At 45.0% G+C, this 22433-nt stretch overlaps 2 protein-coding genes across 3 annotated transcripts in view; one reads left to right on the top strand and one right to left on the bottom strand.

The window, feature by feature from the left end:
* Positions 1-10809, top strand: part of CIT (citron rho-interacting serine/threonine kinase) — a 73539-nt gene extending 62730 nt beyond the window's left edge. For both annotated transcript variants that reach the window (XM_074920706.1, XM_074920707.1), the window contains 9 exons: positions 24-163; positions 1028-1120; positions 3423-3531; positions 3657-3785; positions 4649-4729; positions 5347-5425; positions 5541-5723; positions 6600-6903; positions 7404-10809. In XM_074920706.1, coding sequence (XP_074776807.1) covers positions 24-163; positions 1028-1120; positions 3423-3531; positions 3657-3785; positions 4649-4729; positions 5347-5425; positions 5541-5723; positions 6600-6903; positions 7404-7427 — 1142 coding nt within the window. In that variant the 3' untranslated portion in view covers positions 7428-10809. The remainder of the gene's footprint in view (positions 1-23; positions 164-1027; positions 1121-3422; positions 3532-3656; positions 3786-4648; positions 4730-5346; positions 5426-5540; positions 5724-6599; positions 6904-7403) is intronic.
* A 2061-nt stretch (positions 10810-12870) lies between these two features.
* On the bottom strand, positions 12871-21984 carry PRKAB1 (protein kinase AMP-activated non-catalytic subunit beta 1). Its single transcript, XM_074920728.1, has 8 exons — positions 21944-21984; positions 20523-20697; positions 19483-19649; positions 17652-17745; positions 16531-16645; positions 15131-15264; positions 14557-14625; positions 12871-14474 (listed from the first exon to the last, which is right to left on the bottom strand). Exons 2-8 carry the CDS (start codon positions 20685-20687, stop codon positions 14397-14399), a joined length of 822 nt encoding a protein of 273 aa, XP_074776829.1. The 5' UTR covers positions 20688-20697; positions 21944-21984; the 3' UTR covers positions 12871-14396.
* Positions 21985-22433: the final 449 nt, after the last annotated feature.

A 22433-nucleotide genomic window follows, 5' to 3' on the forward strand; every position in this document is an offset into this window, starting at 1 on the left:
AATGTAACCATTTTTGTTTCCAGGAGAAGAAAGGGCTCTGTGTCTTGTTGATGTAAAGAAAGTGAAGCAATCTCTAGCTCAGTCTCATCTCCCAGCCCAGCCTGATATCTCACCTAATGTTTTTGAGGCTGTCAAAGGATGTCACCTTTTTGCTGCTGGCAAGGTAGGATACTGCTCCCTCTTGCCCTCAGACCACCCTTTAGACTGCACTGAGTTGAATGTTAATCAGAGCAAGCATCTTTATTTCACTGGCGACAAATCCAAGGTCTATAGTCTTGTTTTAAATCTTTTTCTTCAAATAAGAAGAGTATAGGGGCTGAAGAGAGGCTGAGCTGGAGACAGCATGGAGGACCTACTACTCATATGAATCAATTCAGTCAGGATGGCATGATGGTACAGCCTAAGCTGCTACATAACACATACAGCGTAGCATAGTATAACTGTGTCCTTCAATTTAGAGGTTTATAATTAGTGAATTCCATCCACTGCTTGTTCCTGAATGTCACGTAACAGTTTCCAGGCTAGCAAATTTACTTAGGTGTTTGCGTCACTTAGTAACTCTTGATATTTACAGTAATTCCCAGTTTTAGCATGGAACATTTAGCCACAGCAAAAATTCCCTTTAACAGTTACTTCTACAGACTACTTTGATAAAAAACTGAACATAATTCGTTTCAAAGTGATGGTTAAAGTGACAGTTTCAGGGGTTAAAATGTAGACCTTACCTATTTGAGTTTCTTATCCCTTTTGATGATAGATTTTTCTGTGGAAAACCAAATTTTTTGTTAACTTCTTTCAAGTATAAAATAAATCATAGATGAAGTTCAAATTCACATTCTTTTTTGAGAATGTGAAGAGTCTTTTCATTATTTCACTAATTCACAATAACTACCCTATTAAAAATGTACTTGTTTATCTCTGCAAAGTTCTTTCTGTGACAAGAGGTACTCAGATCTGTTTCACATGCTCGTCATTAGAATTTACCCTGTATTGCCATCCTGAACCATACTTGTAATCTTCCTTACAGGTTGAGAATGGTCTTTGTATCTGTGCAGCCATGCCCAGTAAAGTGGTGGTTCTACGATACAATGAGAGCTTGAGCAAGTTCTGTATCAGAAAGGTAAGCTTAGTAATTCCCTTCACTAGTTAAGGTAATTCACATGTTGCACTAAGACTCTGGGTTTGGAGCAAACATCTTAAACCTTTTTGCACGCCTAAGAAAATTTGTTTGCCAGCTAAAATGATAACAAAATGCAACGTGTGCTGACTAAAATTGGAGTAGGCAGAAATTGCCTTTAATAAGAGTTGGCATATTTGGAGAGATGCAGAACAGAACTGTGGTTTTGGTTTTGGTTTTTTTTTTTTGAGATACTGGACTCAGCTGTAATCATACCCTTGCTTATGTACCCAGAAAATTATCTTAATTATCCAGCAGTGTTCCCTCACCTCTATTGTCTTTGGAGGAATCCATAGCAAATGACTTTTCCTTTCTTTGCAATTAGGGAAGCCATGGGTATCTGAATTTGTTTACTGTACCACTGAAAATCAAAGGCTATTTGGTGTTACTCCATCTCAGGACAGGCAGCTGTTTCCCATACTTACCCTGATAAACGTGTACTTTCTCCTGGCCAGCCAATGAGGCAGTAGGGTATGGATGTCCCTCAGCTGTGTGTAACCCTGGCTACCTGCAGCCCCAGCACTGTGTGTTGCTTCAATCTTCCCTGCTTGGAGGTGAAAAGCAGAACTACTGCAACTCTTCAGACAGACAGCTGCAGGCAGATAATACTCCGAGCATCTAACCCACTATTCCTCTCAAAGCCAAGTCCAATTAATTGTCATGAATAAATTTCATATGCTCATACACGTCCAGAAAAAAACCCAAATAACAGGGATCTCTCTGCAGAACAAAATGTTTCAACACTGCCCACCTCAAAATGGGCTGGTACCCAGAAACTCATGTTCTCTCCAACTCACAAATTCAGGGGACGTTCAGGTTAAACTACATATCCCACTGAGCTTCTGCAGGTTCCTTTGAAGGCACTGGTTCAATTTACAGCTTGCCTGAGGTTTTTTTATCCCCACGGAGTGCTACACTGGCACTGCTGTAAGGAAGCACAGTCGGCACAGTAATTCAGATGCTGGCCTCCTTGGAAGTAAAGACATGTTTGATGGAGAAGATCTTGGCACAAACAATGTGGATGCCAGCAAACCTGGAACAGCTACAAGCATTGTAGCCGATACCAACTCTTGCTCACAGCGGAGCAGCAGCCGGCAGGAAACACTGAGGATGTACAGTCACCGTCCTCTGTTCGTGCTGCCATTCACCCCCGTAGTGCCGAGTGCCTTGACAGGGGCTTACATGCAAAACATGCAAAGGCGTGTTTCAGGAGGCAAGTTTTCCTTATCTTCACTAATCCAGACAACTGAATTTAGATCCTAACAAGATGGCAGCAAGCCCAGAATATGTTTTTCTGTTCTGCCAACTAAGTTTCCAGATAAACTGGGAATTATGCAAGGAATCTTGTCCTCAGAAGATCTGGGGAGCTGTGTGTTGTGTCAGCCTAACCTGCAGAGCTATCCTAGCTGTTCAAGCACAATGGAGGTCTTGGTGGACAACACGTGTGTTACATTGTACAAAGACAGAAGGGAGATTGTGTGTGTTTGTCTTCCTTTTGCTTAAGGAGCTATCAAGCTAACTTCTTAAGTGTTAGCAGCAGAGATACTTTAGTGAGCTGATTCTTTCTGTTGGGAGAATCACAGCGATGGACAGGCCTGCTGACAAGAGTTGCTCTGTGGGTTATGAAGATTTTGGGAGTTGACTGGGGTCAGTCTTGCTGCAGTTGTCTTGGGATCTTCCGTTCACATTTCTAGCAGCTGCCCTGATTCCTGGTGACTTCCAGGCGAGGAAGTGGTTGTTCTAGCACAGCTGCTCTGGAGCTGGGGCAGTTTTGACTGATAGGCTTCCTAGTGACAAGGCTGGCATTCAACCTGAACTGCTCATTCCTGGTCTTACGTCATCTCCAGAGGCTGTTCAGACGTGCAGCCTCTGGTGTGGCTGCGACCTATTGCAAGTAGGGAGCCACTCCCTACTGCTCCAGAAAACTGAGCTGCAGAGCAGAAGAATGTCTTCCAGAATATCATGTTCTTCCAAAAGGAAGAGGTTCTTATTAGGGCTAGCACCTGGAGTTGAGTTGGCATGCGAGGCTATACTCAAGCAAGTATCGCTTCCAACAAAACAAAAGGTTTTCTTCTCGAGAGAAAACATACTTTTCCATACGCTTTTGAGAGACTGTTAGTGACTTTGAGGTTGCTGTTTCTCCCTTTTGTAAAGATAAATTGACAATATATAATCTTCCAGAATAAGCAATATCTGTAAACTGTTACAGGGAACTAATATCCATCCATACTTTCCTCTTTTCCAGGAGATTGAAACCTCTGAGCCTTGCAGCTGCATTCATTTGACCACTTACAGCATCATCATTGGCACCAACAAGTTCTACGAAATTGAGATGAAGCAGTATACACTGGAGGGTAGGAGACACTTCCTGAGGAACACCCCAAGTGGCTCCACAGATTCTTTTGGTGGGGCTTTTCTAAAGCAGTTTAGAAAAAAAAGTTGGTGCTGACTGAGCTGGTTTTCTTCATTCTCTGTGCAGAGTTTCTGGATAAAAATGACCACACTTTGGCCTCTGCTGTGTTTGCTGCTTCCACCAACAGTTTTCCAGTCAGTATCATCCAAGTGAACCCAACAGGGCAGAGGGAGGAGTACCTGCTGTGTTTCCATGGTAAGTGTGTGGTATGGCTGTGCAGTTGTTGCACTACAGCCGCTCTCTTTGGTATCTGAACTGTCAGAAGGTACCTAAGTACTGTTGGAGAGGGAAGCTCAACAGACTTGACATTCTAGCACCTGGTAGCAAAGAGCTGTTGAGGACTGTGACTCTAAAATCCCTGGAAGAGTTGTGGCTGGTGGTTTAAACGGTGAGAAGATGCACAGGGCATTGGCACTAGAACAGCTCTTACTGATCCAGTGTGCTGAGGTGCTCTTAGTCAGCTTCCTTCTGGCGTAAGAGATCTCTGCCTGTGGGTCTGTTGCCATGTGTGGGCTTTTGTGCCTGAAGGGAGGGGATAGTAGTCAGTGCTAAGTGAAAACAGGTGTTTGATTGTCTTGTTAAAATATTAAGGGGGTTTCAGACTTTGGCTTTCTTGTCTGGTTTCCATACAGACAGATGAGACTTTTTAATCTTATGATGAAATAAGAGGGTGTTGTTTTGTTGTATAGCTGCTTTTGTTGGCCCTCTAGGATAGTGTCATGAAAAGGCACAGGAAGTCTTCAAAAGCCCACTAGAAGTAATTTTGGGTGAGTAACAGTAGGAGTCTCAGTATCTTCCCAACTGTAGATTAAATAATAACCTTAACTGGTATAGAGAGACCTAGAATTGCAGTACCTTTTGGTACTAAAAGTGTTCCTACATCTAGGCAATTCAGCGTCAATTAGAGTAATTAATGACACTCTAGGGTTTGCAAGATAGTAAGCACCCTGCCTGCTAAAAAGCCCAGGATCAATTGCCTCTGTCCTTCAAAAATAAATGAAGAAAATTCAGGCACATGCTCTTGACATTACATGACATGACATGACTTTTCTTGGCAGAGTTTGGTGTCTTTGTGGATTCCTATGGAAGACGCAGTAGGACAGATGACCTGAAATGGAATCGCTTGCCCTTAGCTTTTGGTAGGTGTTGAGGGACGTTCACTTGGATTATGGGAATTGTTGAAACCAGGAAGCATCCTTGTGGGACAGGTATCCTTCACTCAGCACTTCTGATTCCTCTTCCCACTCCCAGTTCTCCCAGAAACTATGGGGATTTTCCCATGATTTAAGATCATTATAAATCATTAAGATCAGATGACAAACCTTCTGAAATAGAAACTATTTGAGGAAAACTAAACCAAAGTTGGATTTCCTTAATGTTCCTAGTCTGATGTGATTGAACTGGCTAGTGGGATTTTTAATGTTGCTTCAAAGTTTCTGAAATGGTCAAGAAAATATCACATCAGTGTGGTTCCCTCAGGCTGTTCACACTACCTAATGGGATTTTAGTTTTAAAGTTCAGTTAATAGTCTATTTTTAATGCCTTTTTCGTGATACTTTGGTTAGTAAAATTCTTCAGATACAGACAGTTTAAAAGCAACAATCCTTTAAGCTTGCATCTCCCTACTTAGTGTCTGTGTCTTATTACAGAAAATATGTTCCCTTAGTTTTCCTAAGGGGCTGTGAGACTTTGTTGTGCTCACTGATGCTTTTTAGAAGTTTTTAACTGAGAATTTTCTTTTGTGTTTTCTCTTCAGCCTACAGGGAGCCCTATCTGTTTGTGACCCACTTCAATTCCCTTGAAGTGATTGAGATTCAGGCACGAGCTTCTCTAGGGTAAGTTGTTCTTTTCTCATTACTTTGAACAGCATGTGCTGCAAGAATATGTATACTTGCCAGAAAAAGGCACAGTGTTGTCATTGTGAAGACTCTTTCCTGCAATTTTACCCAGAACTCCTGCACGAGCCCACCTGGAGATACCAAATCCACGGTATCTAGGGCCTGCAATTTCATCTGGAGCTATCTACTTGGCCTCCTCCTACCAAGACAAATTAAGGGTGATTTGCTGTAAGGGCAATCTAGTGAAGGAGACCAACAACGAGCAGCACCACAGAGGATCTTCCGCTACACGCAGGTACGATGAAGTCGGTGTGTTGTGGTCCCTGTGCACCTCGAGAGCAAACTCTGCTCCAGGTGGCTTTTCCCCTGATGCTGTGGGATGCCCTTGTTCCACTCTTAGAAGATAGAGGCTGGCATTAGCCAGTTATTGTAATGCCAGAACAAGGAGTAGTGTCGCTGATGTTTTAAAATCCAGGAGGCAAAGAAACATTAACTCTGTATGTGGGAATATGTGAGTAATCTCCACAAATGCTCTGCTCTCTTCAGCTGGCTGTGTTGCGAGAGCACTGTGACTTCAGAGCTTGGTGAGCTCAGATGCCATTGACATGACACTAGACATTGACTCACTGTAACAATCTCTAAAGCAAGAGCCCCTTCCTCTTACATAACGTGTATGCCTCAGGGAGACAGCGCTGGGCAGGTGTGATATGATTGTGTTCTGCTCAGCAGAACAGTGATACTTCAAAGGGTGAATACCAGGGTCAACAGTGCCACTGTGCGTTGACAAACTTTAGAAACTGAGGCTTGTAGCTCATCCTGACCTGGCCTGAACACCTGGAGCTACTTTTGTCTGTGAAAAAGCATATACCAGATTTTAGTGTACTTTCATAAGGAAAAATACACTGCTGAAGTTTATGACTGTACTTTTGTGGCCTGTTAAGTAGATGTGACGTATGTGAGCAATTCATTAAGGCACTTCACTAGTGTGGCTGACGTGATGGATACTCAGCTATCAAAGTGTCTTTGCACTTTTCATCATGCCTCAGGGAGGTCTGATGCTTTTTCACCTAAACACTGCTGGCTGCTTGTGGAAAGTTATATTTTTGCTAAAGAAAGCGTAACTGAAGTTTTTGTTGCTCAGCTGTTCATGTCCATTGTTTTTGAATGACAGTAGCCCTAACAAGAGAGGTCCGCCCACATACAATGAGCACATAACCAAGCGGGTAGCGTCAAGCCCAGGACCACCAGAAGGCCCAAGCCACCCTCGAGAGCCAAGCACACCCCATCGGTACCGTGAGGGCAGGACAGAGCTGCGGAGGGACAAGTCACCTGGGCGACCGCTGGAGAGGGAAAAATCTCCAGGCCGGCTTCTGAGCACCCGCAGAGAGAGGTCCCCTGGAAGACTGTTCGACGAGAGCAGCCGAGGACGAATGCCTGTGAGTGGTGCCAGAACTCCTCTTGCTCAAGTCAATAAGGTAAGTCTGGAGCCTGGAGAACTTTTCTGTTCTCGGGAAAAGATGCATCAGAGCTGGTGGTACTGTAGAGTACAAAAGAGCAAATCAAATCTCATCCCCCTCTCAACTTCTGCTAAAACAGAGCACATACGGTGTAACTCACTGTGAACACCTTCCCTTGTGCCAGTTCTGTAACTGCAAAAACAGCTTGACTCTGGAACAGGCTAAAGTCCTCCAGATCTAAAAGCAGAAGTGCATTTCCTAACTGCAGTCAGGTTATTGAGGGCTTGAAGGGGGATGGTGTCTGGAGAAAGGAATGTGGGAGCCTGCTGTGTTCAGGGTGGTGCTGACAGTACTTGCCTTTGTCAGTGGATTAGGAGTGATGGCACCTGGCAGCAGGCAGGCGTGCAGCGCTGGCTCAGCGGCAGTGCCAGGACTGAGGTGATGGACTGCTGCTGGCACCCGGGCAGACGTGAGAAAAATACGTGCGACTCGTAACTGTCATTTTATTTCCCTGCCAGGTCTGGGACCAGTCTTCAGTGTAAGTCTCAGCTAGGCAAAGTTACTCATCTTGACCTGCAGGAAAAAAAAAGGAAATATACTGAGTATATGCACTCCATGTCTGCGGCCTAGTTACCAAAACAGCATTCCTGGGCCAAAGCCCGCTCCGCATCAGGAGACGTGACGCTTTTGAAGATTGTTCGCATCTCAGTTAATTTCTCTGCACTTTCCTGCACTCCTGTTTTTGCACTTTGTACTACTGTTACTCTTTCAAGCAGTTCATGAACTTTTTGTACTCACTTTAGTCCCTAGTGGTTCATCAAGGAAATTAAACGGGACTAGAGTCCCACCCCAGGTCTTTAATGTGGTTAGCACCCCTTAGCAGATAATTGATCATAGTTCTGAGACATGCTGGGAATTCCTGATGGCCTGGAAACAGAAGGGCCAAGGTGAGTGAGTCTTTCAATAGGAGGTGTGATTGGATATTCTCTACAGAACACAAGAAAAATTACTTCTGATCAGTCCGTTCACCTGCCACTTCTGAAAGTTATTTTGTTCTCACTAAAATTGCTCTAGAGCAGCTCTGATGGGGAGGGAAGAACCCTGCTTTAAACGATCCCATGTGCCCGGCCCTGAGACAAAGTGTGTTACCTATAAGCTACTGGGGTGTAAGACTTTATCCAGGTCTTCTGCATGACAGTTCACTGCATGCTGCTGCACCATCACTGGCTGCTCTCTCCTTTTAGGTTGCTTTGCTGAGTAGTGTATAGTACCTCACTTGTAAACTAACTGAAACCTTTAGATTACGCTGCAAAATAACCGTTAATTACTCTGGAAATTTGGCAACGAAGAGTTCACAAGCCTTATTCTATGACAAGAATTACAGTCAGGCTTGTGTTCTCCTCTCAGCATTGAACATGGTCCTGACAGTCTCACGTGGCCCCGAGCGAGGAGCAGCCCCAGGCTGGCTCTTCCCGTGACCTGTAACTTGTCGTACAATAAGAACCAACTGTCATGGCACAAGAGGATACTCACAATGAACAGCTTTAGCGGTTACTGAACACCTTCGCCTTTGCTTCTGCGTATCTAACCTCGAGCCCTTTATTGCTTTCTATTCTCTTTTGCTGTGAACATGAAGCAGAGAGCAAATGATTTTCGAAGCAGGTTTTGACCATTCAATCTGCAATAGCAACATTCTAAGTGAACAACCATGTTCTTTACAACTGGAAAGAGCAAAACTGCATCCAATCTTCCCTTGGCCACACTCTTAAACTTCTGCTAGTCCCTTGCAAGCCTGTGCTAACCTGTTCTAGAAACCCATAAAAATTCAAATACCTTGTCAGTGTCCTTTGGCGAGTTTCATGAATATTGTATTCCGTTCTCTTGTCTGTTGGGTTATTTTAGGTCAGATGATTTGGCAGGAAACTTGCTGAAAGTTTTTGTCTCTTGGTCTGAATATTTTGAAGGGTCACTGAGATCAGTCTTTAAATCTTTGCATCTCATGGAAGATCTTCAAGACCTCAGAAATGGGCTTGTTGAGTCCTGAAAGTGTATATCTTGTGTCTTGTTCGTGAAATGCTTCCTGCTATAGAAATAGCTCAAAGGACTGTACATATTTACAAGAAACTTTATATTCGTAACAAAAGGGAATTGAATTGGTTTCTACTTTTTTATTGTAAACTGTGCGTTTTTCAACACTAGCTTTTTGTTTTAATGGTGGTTGTGGACAGCCATCTTCAGACGCTGGAGGGGCCTCAGCTTAGTCCTCCTCGCTCCCATGAAGAAATATTGTAACATTAAATTGCAATTGAAGCTTGTTAGCATAAATGAGGTTTTAGGTCTCTAAAAGTACAGGATTTTTCTTCATTACCTTTTTATTATTGACAAGGGAGGGAACCAGAGGGACAGTTCAAAGCTCCACCTGGAAAGTATTGAACTTTGTTGTTGAACAATAACCAAATAAAACAAATAACTATCTTGACTGGCATGGTGAAATGAACGCTTCCTTCTCTATAGAGTAACACTGAGCCATCCTACCATTGCACCCAGCATTAGAGGCTGTGTAATCTATAGGCGTCAAAGCTTACCAAAGAGCTAAACCTGACAATATTTAGCATTTTAATAGTTGTTATTCCCTGAACAAGTAGCGTAAGTGGCTTCACAAAAACAAAGCATGTTCATAGGAACTAAAACAGGTGGATTTGTCCAAATATTTTACTAGAGCAGCAGTCAGCTGCAAACACCTACAGCTAAATTCTGCCCTCACATACCGAAACAGTGCTATGGGTAGAGGTAAGACACGTGTGAGTATCTGGGAAAACAATCTCGCCCTGGTAAGTGACCCACACATCTTGAGCTGGAAAAAATAATTAACAATAGTGTGATCTAATGACAGGTTTGGGATTTATCCCGGCAATGTACTGGTAGCAAAGCGGACAGAGACAGTTACTCATCTCACCGCTGTAATATGCTGGTGCTTTAAGGCCTAATAGCTGCAACTTTAAAAAAAACCAAAAAAACAAAAAACAAAACACGTTCACAAATCAAGTCAGATTGAGTACAACCTGCAGAGTTACTGTACATCTTAACTTACACCTGCTGGGAAAACTTGCTAGATCAGACTTAAATGTAAATACATCTATTTTTAACTGAACCAGTTTTTACAGGGTCTGAAGTATTCTTTCACAGGAAGAGGTTTTTAATATTCACACTGCTGCCTACAGTAACTTAATTTGTCCTCCTACTGTTCAGTGTTTTTGGTTCTGTGCACGTAACCACCCCCTTACCCCCAATAAAGGGCTTGTTGGAGGGTGTGGGGGTGGGTTACTAATAGCTCCTCTTACATTTTGGTCTACATGACATTCTTCATGAAAATGCTCTACATAAAAACCAAGCTGCTTGATTTATCTATTGTGCCTACTATCTGATGTATATGATGAAATGCTAACTTGTTAAATGTTCCTTTATTTCTATTTTACTGTGCACAAAGAATACTTATTTAAAGCTCATTGTTGCAGTCCTATGATGCATGATCAGAAATGTAACAAAACTAAAATAATCCAGAAACTGGTGGAGTAAAAAAAAAATTATTTATTGAGCCTTTTGATTATCAAGAACCCTGCACAAATTCACTGTCAGCTTGACCACCCCACACTGTGCTGAAATTTAGGGGGGTCGGGGAGGGCAGGGAGCTCTTGTTATTTCTGCCCTAGACACTGAATGTAACAGCTTACTCAAGAGACCCAAAAAATGACTATAACAAAAGTCTCTGCATCTACCTTAAAAAAAATGTGCTCTCCTAGCAACAGCCAAGAATAAACATAACAGCACAGACTGTGAGCTGTGGGTGGGGAATGTGAGCTAATAAATCCAACTCTTGATCCAGCTTTTGCCTTGGGAGGGATTTGATTCATCCTGTTACAATAAGAGAACACAGCATGATTAATTGAATTCATTCACCTGTCAAGCAGAAAACAACCTAGCAAAAAAAAAAAAAAAAAAAAAAGACACCCCAAAACCACCCTGCAGCAAAAACCCACCAGCTTGCATCTGCCAGGAGCCAGCCCTCCCACAGCAAAGAGGGATTGGGGGGGCTGAGGGGCTGCTGTGGCTTTACCTGGACAAAGCTTGTGGCTCCTGGTAGATGGTGGTTGAGGCCACAGGTGTCAGGGAGCACCACACCTCTGCCACCTTGCCTGGCCCCTGCCTGCGAGAGGCCCCTGGGCAGTCGCGCTCTGACCTGCAGAAGGAGGTGGAGGTGATCCCAGCACAGACCCTGCAGCTGGGCCGCTCGCTGCCCACAAAGTCTGGGCTCCTCACCCCAATTCCTGAGGCAAACAAAGCTTTTCTGGGGGCTGCAAAAGCTAATGGTGCAGTGCTGGCTGCAGATCATGCACCAAGAGCTCTACTATCTGAGACACGGCTGTAGGCTGCAAGTTAAACAAAATAAAAAGGTTTCTATAAAATAATTGGTTCTGTCCTGTGGTTCCACCATACCAGCACCAATGGAAAACTGGAGTGAGTCATGGATATATGTAATTGGAGAAAATTAATCCACAAAGCTTAGCAAGAACTAATAAGACTGAGTCCATAAATACCATTAAGTCTTGCATACTTTCACCTTCCTGTTTCTCAAAGTTTCAGCTTCTTTAGTCTTTGACTCATGAAACATTTGTTTTGCAACTAAAAAAACCCAACCAAAACCCAAAACTTATTAAGCTCCCTCTAAGCACCTCTTTCCTTCAAAAAAAAAAATTATTTCTGCGTTATTCAAATAAGAAACGTCTGGTATCATTTCCCTGCTGGCACTAAAAGCATTTAAGAAGACTCACTGCATGACTACTGTCTGCCAATACACTTGCGCATCTACTTTTCTCTGAACACAGCTGAAGAAAAAAATGCCTTCCAACACTTGTCTCTGCTGACGCTCACCCTACCCGCCAGCCTCAGGCCTGCACAAACGCCCAGTTTGCTGCCACAGCAGGTGACCCGCGCTCGGCCTCCCGCAGCCCACCGCTTGCCCTCGCCAGCCGCGGGAGCACCTGCAGGCTGCCAGCCCTCCTCCGGCGCCCCCGGCCTTCCGCCACCACTCCACCACCGGCAGCAGGGCAGGGCACGACAGTCCCGTGTCCCGTTCCCCCCCACCCCGTGTGCCCCCCCCCCGCCGCTTCCGTGCACCAGCTCCGCTGGGCACCAGCACCCCTCTGGGTGCCACCACGGACGGAGGGGCCGATATTTAGTGGCAGGGACCTGACAAAGAATGGCTGCGGTCACACGCTTCACCAGCACAGACTTCTGCGCTTAAACATCGAGGTGCTTTGCCTGAGTTTCCATGTCGACAAAAGGCACTCCAGTTCAATTAGCTAACTGGAGCTGTTCCAACCCAGTTCCCTTCCTGGCTATTGATCTCGTTGGTCAGTGCCCCAACACAACCAGCTCAAGCTAAGAGGAACCTCTGGCTGCCCCGCCGAAGCACATGGGCCTGCTCCACAGGTACCAGCACCCCACGGCCTCCTCCCCATCAGCATTTTCAGGTGCTGAGCCATAGGGCAGAGGGTGTGGGCTGTGCACTGCGCAGCCATGCATGTGCCCGACACCACAGACCAGAAACAGCCAGGGAGAGGCTTGGGAAAAAACCAGGCTGCTTGAAGAGTGGCTGGAAGAAAGAGAAGCCTGTGGGAGGCCAATACCAACAATTTCAGTACTAAGGAACAGATCGCTGGAGCTTTTAAGTAAACAGACTCTTGTTCTTCCTGTAAACTTTACATCACAAACACACACTAACACCTCCCTCCTCTTCTTTACTGACTGACTGGAAACGGACAAATTATATCAGGCTGCATTTATGAATGAAAAGCTTGCACAATCCACCAAGGCATAAAACTGCAATCAGGCACTCACAGGTTATAGAAAAAAAATAACAACTCACGGAAGCTAAGGTTACCACAAATGAGAAGGATAATAACAAATCAAGTCACCTACTTTTCTTGAAAATGTTTTATTTGTTTCTAAAGAGGCTGAAAACAAAAGCAATTCCATATTTGAGAATACCAAATACTATCCATAGCACAGAATGAAGAAAGAGTTTTCAGAGAAAACCATTGCACCAGACCCAGATCTACTCAGCTACTCAGGATATTGCAACAAGGCGAGTGAACAGATCTGAGGATGGCAAACCACCCTTCCGCTGTGGCTGGCTCCCCTGAACGCTGGCTGCTGCAGCTTTCATCCTCCTTGTGGATTTGTGCGATGTGCTCCTCTCTGCAGCCGGGGCGGGCGGGCTGGTTATCATTGGCACAGTCACTCTCAGGCACCAAAAACCAGAGAGCAGGACCCAGCAGGTCCCCTCTGAGCTGGTTCCTCCGGGGCAGGCCCGAGGCATGCCGTCAGGCAGTTTTGCATTAACGTTGCATTTGTTTTGGGATAAAACAGGCTGCAAGTACCAAGTACAGGCACCCTGGTGTTACTATACTCTTAGAAAAGATAAACAGAATAAAAAGTCGCAGAGATCCCCACAGCCCTGGCTGTGGAAGCACCAGGGATTTTATACCCACAGTCAACACTGCAACCTGGAGCAGAGGTCCAGCTCCAGCCCTGGGCAAGGAGGGAGCAGCGCTGCTGTACCCAGCACCCTGCAAGGGGCAAGTTTGGCCACTGGGATACAGGGGACTTACAGTCACTGAAAAACTAAGCCCTAAACTGAATACATCGATTTCCTCACAGCTACCTAGCCCAGCTTAAGGAAGTCCTTATCAGTGACAGCAAGAGAAATTGGTTTCAAAAAGCAGATTATTGCAAGACACATTTATCATTTACAGAAAAATCCAGCCATTAAAAACAATTGTCTTTACCAGAAATTCCACAGGGGAAAAGTTGTATTTCAGTTCTCATGAAGAGAAAAACTATAGAGCTATTCACAGCAGAAACAGTGCACCCCAGTCTACCGTAAAATAAAAATGAGCTTGTTGGTGATTGTGTCGCTGATTTTACCTAGAAAAGGCTGCTACAACATCATCGATATTCACACTTATTTCAGCCGTGCAAGTTCGGAACTTGCTACTGAAGTAATTGCATGTTTGATGAGTTATGAAACAGTAATGGCCTTGCTTTTGCTGAGTGTTGAGCTCAAGTAAGATTCCACAAGAATCCTGAATTCTAGACTTTGGGCTGGTTTGTCTTTGGGCTTACAGTCTGCCTCACTGCTAAAGGTCTTTAATCTGTTGCTGCCCTCACATTTTTCAGCCTAAAAAATTGGTGTTTTTTTAACTGAGCTGACACTGGGCACTGCGACCTTTGCCATCCGTCTAGTTGCCATGAAGCTGCCATCTCCAAGAACTTCCAAGGTGGGACTGGGAAAATAAGGCAAATGTAGGAGAACTTGGAAGTCTCAGAAATGATATGAAATCAGAGTTCATTTGCTACAGCACAGAGCAGGAGTACATTTGGTTAAGAGAAGAATTCTTTTTCTGAGACTGCACTGGCCCAGAACAACCAGTCACAAACTACTACGATGTTCATATCGGCTTGTACAGCAAAGTAGTCACATATTTCTTCTTGTAACGATGTGTAGCGCTAAGCACCATGACTCCATCCTACAGGAGATGGAAAACAAGTGAGCATGTTACATGGTCATCTAAAAGCTGCAAGTGTGAAGAACACGCCCTGGCCTCTCACCTTGATAGAAAGTGCGTAGAGGTGGTTCAGCATGACATGGTTGGGTTCAGGGAGCAGAGCAGGATCACACTGGGGAGTAGAGGAAGTGAGACAGGGTGACAATAACGGAACTCACAGTGTACTCACCGCAGCTGATGGGCGATAAACACCAGCTGTAACTAGCCGCACCCTCAAATACGTCGCACTGCTGCTTACACTGAGTCCATAAACAAACACAAAGTTTCAGAACAATCCCAGACTCCACCAGGGTGAAACCCTCTGCATCCTCACTGGACCATGAAACGGGCCTCAATTATTTTCTATGTGCTTCTGACATTTTAACAGTATTGCACTGGGAAGATTAGGGTTTCTGTGAGTAAAATAGCCATCTAGTTTTCTTTCAGCTTTGAAGAGTCAAGCAGAGAAATAAATTTACTTCAGACAGATCCATCTGGACATATATAATAAGGAATTTACCAACACGGCAACTATTCTGAGGTTTTTCCTTGCCTGTCCCCTGTCTGTCCCCAGATTTTTTCCCCATCTGTTCACACCCTCAAGGCCATTATTCAGCAAAACAAACTAAGGTACTTACAGAAATGCCTGTGTCCTTATTCAGGATGACCTGCAACAGGTGGGGGGGAAGAATAGGTGGCGATTTAAAGCGCTCCTCTGCCTTACAAACGTAGGGCTCCTGGTGGTACGGTCCTGGGGGCGAACTGGACAACTCTGCCAGAGAGATGTTAAATATTTATTCTGAAATAGCCTGTAAGAATATCTGCTCTTTATAGGTACATTTTTAGTGGTACTTCGATTTTCACATCCAGAAACATGAGGCCAAAAGAAATCAATGGCACATAAGTACAAGAACTGCAGCAGCTGACGCGGTGCCAGAGGATCAGTCACTGCCCACAAAGTGATTTAAGATGTCCAAAGTCTGTCTGACTTGAGCCCAGCTGGGAAGTCCTGAGGGCCCCACTGCACTCCAGCACTTCACTGTCATCTCTGCCCAGCACTTCTCCAGCAAATACCTAACAGTAAACATTGCTCTACAATGTCACCTCCAAGGGAAGCACTAAAAACATGGTAGGCACATGTAAAAGGCAGGTATTATTCCCGTGCAGGGACAGGGTAATAGGAAGGGCTCTTTAGAGTCTAAAGCCATATAACGAAGGGTTCTTACAGCACATGGAGGGGAAGCATCTACCAGAATCTTCTCCTGGCTTCCTGAAGCATCCCAAGTCTCACAAATCACACCCTTTCTCCAAAAAGGCTTTCTCCAGGGAAAAGTTACATAGATCAAAAAACAACCAAATGCACCTTCTGCCTCAGAATCCAAGGACAGGTCTTCTGAAGGAGGATTTAAGGTGCTATTTCAACCACAGTCTACATCCCTACAAAGGTCTATAAAGAACAGGTGGCAAGGCTGATCTCAGGGATGACTCAAGCTAAATCTTACCTCTCTTTTGTTACACTCAAATATGAAACTTAAAGCAAAAATATAATTTTCATATCATTCTAAGATATAGATCGTTTGTACTAAACTAAGAGGATACGACATATTCTTGAGCCTGTGTTAGCACTACTAAGATACACCTAATTGCTACCTCTTAATGTGCAACTTCTGACCCATCTCCTTAGCAGAGAAAGGAGCAGCGTAGGCTGTCAACACTGGTTTGATGTTGTAAGGTAGAGACTGATCCACCACCGAGTGTGCCGAATCCAGCCATTTCACACTGCACAGGCAAACAGTTGTTAAGCACCCATGACTTCCTCCTAATTGGATCGACAGTGGCCTGTGTTGCTCTGTCAGAGGCTTCCCCCTTCATGCATTCCACTTCCTTCCTCTGTGCATTTGTGATTCCTGCACGCATCCACAGGGCCTGACAAAAGTGGAGGTTAATCTATACTGCAGCTTTAACTCCAGATGAAAAGGAAGATAGAATTTTTAACAGCTCTAAAAAGTGTGATATAAAATCACCAGTAAGCTCATACCAGACATGTCTGAACATTTTTGGGAGTCCACCATCAAAGCATCAAATACTTCAAAGTCAGTTTTCTTCACCTGTATGATGTTGTTGACGGTACCTAGCTGGCTGGTTACTACCGGCTGGGAAGAAACAAGATACAAAAGTCAGAATAAAAAAGCTGGCAGGACTATTAGATTCTCAAAGCTCACAATCAGCCTTACCAAGAATGAGATATATTGTTTTTAAAATATGCTGGTACCAGATATGAAAAGAGCTCAGCATTAGTCAGTGTTAGGTTATGAGCAAGTGCAGGATTTAGGACTGAGGGGGATGCATGTCAGTTGAACCTGCTAGGTTCACAGCACTCAGTAAATTCTCGAGCTATAGATAAGGCTAGGATCAGGTTTGGGCTAAAGTTAATAGTGACAATAAAAGGAGCTAAACTTGACTTCTGGCTTCTACAGGGCTTTCAGATCCAGGCTAAGATCTGCATGGCCTAATGTAGGACAGAGTATGGTTGGTATTGCTGGTTTCCTACCAAAGCTAAGACTGGAGTCCAAAGCAGAGGGTTCAAAGAGCTAAATTTGCTGCAAGGTAAATTCTGCCAGGTTCTGCAAGGCTCGCCAAGACAGCAAGAAGACAAATCAGCAGCTGTGAACAGTTAGTTCTGAAGCAGGTAAGGACTGCTGGGTGGGCTGGGATTAAAGCTCATTTTATAGCAGAGGAGAAAGTGAAGGCCTGGTAGATTTTGGCACAATTACTGGACCATGAAAAGATCTAGAGCAGCAACAGCAACCTTCTGGCACACATAGCTAGTACAGCACAGAGATTTGGGCTGTCAGCAATACTACAGTGCTTTAAAAGACAGTTTGGCACAGCACAAGAAAAACTCCCCACTTCTTATAAACCCATAGCCAAGAGACCTTGTCACCCATTTGTTACAAAATCTCCTGTTCTTTGAGGCCATTAGTCTGATGCCGAGACCTAGGCCAGCTGGGATCAGAAATATCTCTCTTTCCAGTTAAACAGTCAGTTTCTGTTGTTAACCTTCCCTCTGAAAAGGCCTGCTATTGGTAGAGAAACCAGCCAGTTTCTCATCGTCAGATGCCTCTACGAATAAATACAGTGAATTGAAGAAAACATCACCTCTGAAGGATCATGTGTCCACTGCCCATCCACAAAGAACTTGTATTGGTGCTCTCCTTCTGGCAGGTCCAGGATTGCCACAAAGTTGTTGTGACTGAAATTTAAGACAAACCATCAGCCCTGAAATATTCTGAAAAGTGCATCAATCTGTACACTGTGACAAAAAATGTAACAGAGAATACGAGCCTCCTTAACATGCAAAAACTTAAAAAGGCAGTGCCACATTTAAGAGAATCTCACGCAACTTAAAGGTAAAGGATCAAACTGAGGTTAATGACAATTTACTCTGTGATACTAAGTCCCTACACATTCAAAATTAGTATCCCCATTCCTGGCATCAAGGAATTAGCACTGAGCTAAACTGAGCTAAACTGAGTAAAGCCATCCTCATATCTTCACGTTACTTGCTAGTATGCAAGACCTCATTTTATCTGCGAGACTCCTGTTGATGGAACAAAATGAGCTTACTCCTATTTCCTGGCCTTTCAGTATTTGCCATCATAAACTGCATTTCACAAATGCCCATGAAATGAATAAACAATGACCAGAAGGTGAAAGTAGCAACTTGATACTTTGGGTATGAATAGCTGCTGCTTGGTAATTTTGATACTCCTGCGTTGTGAACTTCCCAATTCTTCAGAAGTATTTATCAGCATCTCAAAGAAACTAAGAAACAGTTGATCCTGTGTGAACAATTCAAACAGGCCACACAATGACAGCATCTACTTCTCCTCAAGTAAGGAGCACAAGCACACCACCACACAGCTGGATCTGGAATTCCAGTTCAGAATGATGAACTCCTTCACTTGAGCATATTTGATTTAGTAACATGATTTTATGCAGCCTCTAAGGAGATCCAAATCCTTTCCCAGGATATCTAATCTGGCAAGAGACAAACCTGGTGGGTTTTGTGGGTTTTTTGGTAGAGAGACATTTTTGTCCTTCCAGATTTATGTCACCATTTCCCATCTCCCAGGCTTTCTACTTACAGTATGACAGTAATACTGATGTTCCACTGGCCTTTTTGCCAGCTCCTATCTTGATAATTTATTTCACATTGTTTATGCACAGACCAATCCTCCCATACCATTTCATCAGGCCACTGTGCTCCTCTCTCAAGTTTCCTAAGAAATTAAGGCACTTCTGCAACAATGACAATGCAGGTAGTCACTCAGAGAGATAAGAAACACCAGAAATTGGCAGGAGACCAATCTGTCATGGATATGTCATCAATGACAAACAACAGCGCTCAGATCAACAGCTAAATTCAGACTCTCTGCCATCCATTAAGTTTTAAATTTTTGGCTTAAATGAAATACTTAGTCAGGTATAGAATTAAGAGCTCCAGAGCTCTCTAGCAGGAAAAAGCACTTGCTACCTTAACTCAGATTTATTCTCTTGTTCATGTAGTTTGCCAGCAGGTATCCCAAGCTCAGAGTTTCCTAAGCAGAATCGGGATGCTTTGAGCTGAGCAAAAGCCAATGATCCGGCAAGAAAATACATGTGCCATCAGAGATACTATGCTTATAACCAGTTTCACCTTACATACGCCAGCTCTACCCCAGGTAGCAGAGTCTGCACAAGGATTGTTTTGGGTCATTCATGTGTGGTTCCTAATGAACAAATCACTCCTTCAAAACTGACACACAGCTCAACCTTCATCCTGTGCCATCCAAGAATCAAAGTCAGACTCTCAAGGGCTTGAGGAGAGCAGCAGGACAGGGGTAAATCCAAGCACCACACCAATCTATCAACTGACCACCTTTCTCACCACACTAAGCATTCACAGTCCGTAGGGAATATCACTGACATAGCAGCAGCAGTTTATTACCTCCTTGTCAGAGGAATTTTACTCCAGTTGTTGAAGGACCCAGACAAATAAACTTCTTTCCCTCCTCCAGTCCAGCGAAATACTGTTGGCCGAGCTTGAGTAGGGGTTTTATCATTCACTTCCAGATCTTGTTGCCAAGCTAGGAATTCTTCTTTCTCCAATGGAGCCTACAAGCAAAATGTCTTAATCAAAAGGAATTCTCTCCTGGCAGAATTGGACAACCTACATTTTACCGAAGGCATTTTTTGCGCTCAGTCACGATTCTCTAAGCTACAAGTCTCCAAGTAGTTTTTGTCAGATGCAGATTAGAATCTGCATTTCTAGATGCTGTTCACAAGTTCATTTGCACAAATTCTGCAAAGATGTTAAAGTCTTCCAAATCTGCAGAAAGAGCGGAAGGCAAAATAATCCCCCTTCCTTCAGCCTAAATTATGTTTAAAAGAAATGACTTGAGCTCACAAAAGTCTTCAAAATATACAGATAAAAGAAGAGGGAGAAAAATAATTAAGAAGAAATACCCTTAAGAAGCATTCAGATTACAGAAACATAGTAGGCACAAAATTTGTAGTAGGCAGAAAGATTATGAGTTGTCTATAGGAAACAGCTCTGACCAACAATTGCAATCTAAGTGTAATTTTCTTTTAGATATTCTTACACAATACACAACAAGGCATGTCTAACAATCCATCTGATACTGAGCAAAAAAACCTCAGTTAACAGATCTTTTAATATGGAAAATAACAGACAGGTAAAATGTCATTGTTAACTGCAAGAGCATTAAGGATCCAAATGAAGCTGGGGCAATGTACTTAAAAGCTTTGAGTCAGTTACATTTTATTTTTTCTACAATTAATTCTTGGCAGAAACCATGACGTATCTGCCTGAACATCAATGCACTATCTCTCCTTAGCATGGGAAGCAAAGGAAACAGTTGTGTGTGTAAACTCAATGACAGAATCATTGAAGGTTGCTAACAGCCCCACAACTGAACAGCATCCTCAAGTTATCAGTGTTAGAAAACAAGAACAAGCCAGCAGTACCTTCATTTCCTCTGAATGGAACAAGTCTGCATCTTCAGGACTGTCCATTAAAATTTTTGGCCTGTCACCCTCTTTTGTACTGATAGCTCCTCCTGAGCTGTCACCTCGGGATGCCTTATGCCCATGACGCTCCAGTCCAGCTCGCTCACTGCTCGTGTTCCCCATTTTTAAGGGCCTAAAAGAGCAGGAAAAGCCAGATTAGCACATGTACTTTTGAAGTCAGAACACCCGCAGGAGGGAGAGCAGGTTTGTCAGCAGACTTGGATTCTGGTTTTGAGTAAAAGACTCTAAGAAACGTGATTAACCCAAAGTGGTTAAAATTCTATCACACCCAGAGCAAAGACACTAAATGACAATTATTAGCTACCCTTAATAATGTGCTAGAGCTCAACATCCAAGCATCTCTGCCAGACTCAGCTGCTCTAAAAGCTGACCAGGCAGGTGTCTGTCACTGCAGCACACTGGCATTCTGTCTTCCCAAGCTAAGTACTTGTTCTGCTTTCTCAACACCCTTACGTATAACGTTCTACCACGTCGGTTGAAACATCAATAGAACTTTTTGTTAGAATGCATCAAAACCTCCCTACTAGAAATGTGACTGCACTAGAAAATCAGAAGTTAGCTGGGGCGGCCGCCTGCTGAGGATCCTTACAGCGGCTGGCTGCGGCTCTAAAGCCCAGCCAGCACAGTCCCACTGACGCTCCACTGGAGACTCTTCTCAGGGAGGGCCAGGGGGCTGCTGTGCGAGAAACACAACCCTTCCTCCTGCTCCACGGCCCGTGCGGCCGCTGCCACAGGGAGGACTGAAAAGTCTGAAAGACTCCTTCCAGGAGAGGAGCAGCAACACAGGGGTGGCCAAGGGGGCTGTGTACGAACAGGGCCCGGCAGAGCGCCCAGCAGGTACCAGTGTGCGTTCGGGATGCTGCCCAGTTTCCTGTAAACTCCAGTTACGGACACTGCCCGACTTTCAACTGTACGGATGTTATCTCAGGCACAACCTAAAACCAGCGTCAGTGAGGGGGACTTAAGTGAACACACAGCTAAACAAATAAATAATGTAAGTAGCACAACAAAAAAGCAGGCGTACATACAAACGCTAACTGGTTATGTGAGACTGCAGCAGTGTCGGGCCTTCTAGATCTAGATCTTCTCTAGATCTTCGGGCGTTGATTCTGCGAGTCGGACTTTGGAGAGGCCCAACTCCCCCCGCCCCTGCCGAGCCCATCGCCGCCGCCCCGCCGCGGGCCCGCCCAGCACGGCGGCGGCAGCTCGGTTCCCCCGCCAGCGCCCAGGAGGCCGTTACGAAGGCTCCGGGCCGCACCCGCCCGGCAGCCCGGCGGCACCGGGGTCCCCACAGCCCCCGCCAGCCCCCGCCTCTCCCCCCAGCGCCGCTCCCGCCCGGGCCGGCCGCGGACACGCACCTCCCGCCGCCTGAGCCCGCCGCCGCTCCCCTTCCCCTTCCCCTTCCGCTTCCGCCCGGCCGCCGCCCCGGGCACAACCCGAGCCCGGCGCGCAGGTTCCGCAGCGGCCCCAGGCCCCGCCGCGGGCGCTCGGGGGGCGGGCGGGCTCCGTGTCGGCTGCCGCAGCGGGAACCGCACCCCCTGCCCGCCGTGAGTGCTGAGCCCTGGGCCGGAGGAGGCGGGCTGGGCCTCCCGAGCCGTGTTCGGGTCGCAGCGCAAGTTGGTTCTGGGCACGCTCGGGGGAACACGAGTGAGCCCCGGGACGCTGGAGCGAGGCCATAAATGCGCTTTTTAACGGGAAACGGGAGCAAGAGCCAGCTGCACGGCTGCTGACAGCGAGGTGGTCAAAGCTGCCTGGGAAGCCACCAGCACACGGCTCTTTCCTGGAGGAAGCACAGATGGGAATTTAAGTCCTTAAGTGATAAATGTTTCCCAAATTATATTACACTCA

Source organism: Athene noctua, chromosome 17 (assembly GCF_965140245.1).
Source record: "Athene noctua chromosome 17, bAthNoc1.hap1.1, whole genome shotgun sequence".
Taxonomy (NCBI): Eukaryota; Metazoa; Chordata; class Aves; order Strigiformes; family Strigidae; genus Athene; species Athene noctua.